The 4061-nt window shown below is 49.8% G+C and overlaps 1 protein-coding gene across 4 annotated transcripts in view; it reads left to right on the top strand.

The window, feature by feature from the left end:
• Positions 1 to 4061, top strand: part of PPIL2 (peptidylprolyl isomerase like 2) — a 30639-nt gene that overhangs the window by 2851 nt on the left and 23727 nt on the right. For all 4 annotated transcript variants that reach the window (XM_077745915.1, XM_077745913.1, XM_077745914.1 and 1 more), the window contains exons 3-4: positions 1372 to 1417; positions 3615 to 3677. In XM_077745915.1, the coding sequence (XP_077602041.1) occupies positions 1372 to 1417; positions 3615 to 3677 (109 nt within the window). The remainder of the gene's footprint in view (positions 1 to 1371; positions 1418 to 3614; positions 3678 to 4061) is intronic.

The following is a 4061-nucleotide window of genomic DNA, read 5'->3' as shown; positions in this document are numbered from 1 at the left end:
GTGTGGGGTGGGGGGGGGGGGGGGGGGTGGGGTTTGTAATTAAGGGATGATGTCTTCACTACATAGAGACTGTAAAAACGAACAATGAACAAGAACACAAAGTGTAACAGACAAATGGGTTGAGAGCACAGATGATTCACAAGAGAGAAAATACACTAAACATGAGAAAATGTTTCATCTGGGTGATATTTTTTGATGTAAACTAACAGTGTTTTCTTTGTCAAGTTAGTAAATAACAAAAAGAATGCTAATACCCAAAGCTATCAAGGCTGAAATAAAAAAGAGTGCACTCTCATAATTGCTGATGGGGGTAAAAGCAGCACAGCATTCTTGGAAAGCAAAGCCAAGCCCCACAGCAACGGTATTAGGATTGTGGGAGAAATCCAACCCCAGCAGCTTGAACAAGTATCTCCTTTTTCCTCTAAGTTCTTTCTTTCTTTTTTTTCTTTTCTTTTTATTTTTCTAGGAGAGAGAGAGAGAGACAGCGTGAGCAGGGGAGGGTCAGAGAGAGAGGGAGTCACAGACTGAAACAGGCTCCAGGGTCTGAGCTGGCAGTCAGCACAGAGCCCGACGCGGGGCTCGAACCCACGAACCGCGAGATCATGACCTAAGCAAAAGTCGGACGCTTAACCGACTAAGCCACCCAGGCGCCCCTAAGTTCTTTGTTTTTTTAAAAAAAAATTTTAAGTTTATTTATTTATGAGAGATAGAAACAGTATGAGTAGGGGAGGGACAGAAAGAGAGGGAGACACAGAATCCACGCCAGGGCTTTGAACTGCCATCCCACTAGGTACGAGTCCGCCTTCCTCCCCACTAGGCCACTGCGGCCCCTGGGAGACACAGAATCCAAAGCAGGCTCCAGGCTCCAAGCTGTCCGCACAGAGCCCGCCGCAGGGCTCAAACCCATGAACCCAGAGATCATGACCTGAGCCGAAGTCAGATGCTTAACTGACTGAGCACCCAGGCGCCCCCCTCTAAGTTCCTTCTTGACGTACTTCATGTGTCTTACCTATTGAAGGCTTTTTAATCTACGGCAGCTTTTGCACTAGGTAATTCACATGAACTTTTTCTTATTTATTTGTTTATTATTTATTTATTTTTGAGAAAGACAGAGCATGAACAGGGGAGGGGCAGAGAGAGAGGGAGAGACAGAATCCAAAGCAGGCTCTAGGCTCTCAGCTGTCAGCACAGAGCCCGCCACGGGGCTTGAACCCACGAACTTCGAGATCATGACTTGAGCCGAAATCAGATGCATAACCAACTGAGCCACCCAGGCGCCCCCCACATGAAGTTTTTCTTAACATGGATTTGAATTGTTGGTAGGAACACTTACAGAATAAACTTTCTGTCTTTTATTTTCACCTTAAACAGACATCCCACAAGCAAATTTTCGTCGTTTACCTTTTGATCACTGCAGGTAAGAGTTGTGAGTGTTTATCTTTCCCTCCTAGTTGTTTTCTGTTACTCAATATTTAGTAATGAATATGACCTTTATGGGTGCGGATGTGGGTTCTGTCTGTGTTCTCACACCTAGATTTTCCTTGAACTGAGGGAAGATGACCTAACAATGATAAGAACTAACACTTTCTGCTCATTCTGTGTCTGTGTATTTATGCGTTTTCCCCCCAACCCCTTTCTTACCTTCCAAGGTCGGTAGGCTCTGTTGTTAAGCCTACTTTACACTTGAGAGGATCAATGTTTAGAAGTGGGAAGTCCCTCACCCAGGTGTCACATCCAGGAAGTGATGCGATTGAGGCTTGGACCTGGTGGTCTGGGCCCTTGTCTTTCATGCTTTACTTTTGGCCCACAGTCTAAGCAATAACAGCAGCAGCAATAGTCCTGATACTGTGAACCCCCTACCCCTTCCCTGCGAGCACAGATTATTGGTGAGGATGGGGAGGGACCCAGCTGCAGAGCCACTTGGGTGCTCCTTCCCACTGTGGTTGGTATGTGTATGAACAGGTGTGTCTGCTGGAGACGGGCTAAGATTAATGAACCCCAAGACGTTGGGGGTTTGGGGATTGGGCAGGTCCGATGGTCCATTTGGGCCTGAGTTTCTCCAGGCTCAGGCTGTGATCATCCTTGCCCTGGGCACATGCTCTGCGTGTGTGTGTGTGTGTGTGTGTGTGTGTGGTGTATGTGTGTCCGTCCCAGTCCCATTGGGCGTGATGAACCTTTTTTTTTTTTTTTTTTAATGATGAGCCTTAAGAACTGACAACACTCTGCTAGTGATCCCAGTACCCTGATTGGTTCAGGTCAGCCAGACACCACGGGGCTAGAAGGGTGCAGGGAAGGCCGGGGATGCAGCCAGTAGGTCTGCCCTAGGAGACTCCCACATAGCACTGAGTGAGGGCTTTTCCCTGTTCATAGCACTTGCTCAGGGAGGGTCAGCAAGTGAGACCCAGGCCTCATTGGTTGGATTTCTCCCCACCCCCATCAAGTTTTGTCTTCAGCCTCATGGGAATGTGGTCTCCTTCAGAGTGGGTATAAATGGATTTCATGGAAATATTTTGGTCCTTGGTTCCCAGTTCCTCCAAGAGGTCTCCCTAAGCTATATTTCATCCACTTTTTAACTACTTTGGATTCTGGGGTAAAAATGTGCTTTGAGACTGTGCCCTTTAAGGCCTGTTTGGGAGAAGATGAATGTGCAGTGCCTTGCCGTTTGGACTTGCTTTGGTGCTGGGTCCTATTCTTGTCAGTCCCCCGCAGCACCAGCATCACCACTGGGTTAGAGCAGTAGGTTGGGCCAGAGGGGGAGGTGGTGAGGTTGCCCCATGGGAGCTTCCTGGGGCATCTGGGGAGGTTGAGTCCAGTGCTGCCAGGCAGTCCAAGTCCAGGGGACTGATCTGTGCCCACTGGATTTTCAAGGTGACCAAGGTGCAAACAGGTCAGCCAGGGCTCTTGATGGCTAGTGATGGAAACACCATGCAAAAAAAAAAAGGGGTATTGACTCAAAGAAGTTCACCAGGTACAGTCTCCCCTCATCTGTGGGCTCTGCTTTTCCAAAGTCAACCCTCCTGAGGTGGCAAATAACTTGTGGCACTTTGGGTCTCTGCACACCCCTCTACCCCTATATCCACATATTAGAACTTACCCAGGGCTCCTAGGGCATCGGCTGTTGCCTGAGTCACGTGCCCGTGCCTTGGAAATGTGGGGCAGCTGTGTGCACACTCTGGTCAGGAGCAGACAGGGCACCCGCAGACCACAGTAGCTCCACAGAGTCTCTTGGGATGAGAGAGGGTAGTTTTCAGTAGAAAAGTGTGGCCTGTCTGCTACGTGAGGTTTTGGGGAGTAATTTCTAGTCCTGCCTCCTCAAGGCCACCTCCGGGAACCTCTTTGGGGCTTGAATGTGATCGCATGTGTGTTAAATGACACGGTAGAGAGTGTGGGGAGATCCAGGCTTTTGTCATCCCAGGGACCCTTGCCTTGTATTTATTGGTTTGTGGGGGGAGCTTCTGAGGGGCAGGGCTGTGGGGTCACCTCTGTACTGGTTCCCAGCCCTGGCTGGACAGAGGAGCACCGAGATTGTTGTAGGAATGAGGGGAGGAGGGAGGAGCAAAGGGAGAAGTCACGGAACCCACTGTATGACCTAGAGTGACTCTGTCCTTTCTTAGTCTCTCTCTGCAGCCCTTCGTCTACCCGGTCTGCACCCCCGAAGGCGTCGTCTTTGACTTACTGTGAGTTTGCCCTCGACTTTTGAGCTAACAAAAGGGGTGAGATTGTTGACACCCACTCAGCAAGGGGGTATGGAACCATCTGGAGGGTGTGTGGCTTCAGGCCGTGCCAAGCCAGGCCATGCTGAAGTCTTGGCAGCTTCGGGACCTGGGTGGGACTCTTGGGGAGCCAGGAGGGACTTCCAGGGCCTCAGGGATGAGACAGCAGTGCTGCTCTGACCCCTGGGCAGGCAGCCTTGCTGGCAGATGCTGCTGTCCCTGCCTGGGGTGGCATTGACCTCTCCCCACACATGGTGGGCTAGTGTAGAGGCACGATTTAGGTACATACTTTCCTAACGCTGTATTTTGTAGCATGTGCTTGGTCTCTTTTTTTTTTTTTTTTTTTTT

This window comes from Crocuta crocuta, unplaced genomic scaffold, assembly GCF_008692635.1.
Source record: "Crocuta crocuta isolate KB4526 unplaced genomic scaffold, BGI_CrCroc_1.0 scaffold344, whole genome shotgun sequence".
NCBI lineage: Eukaryota > Metazoa > Chordata > Mammalia > Carnivora > Hyaenidae > Crocuta > Crocuta crocuta.
This window is presented reverse-complemented; position numbering and strand designations above follow the sequence as displayed.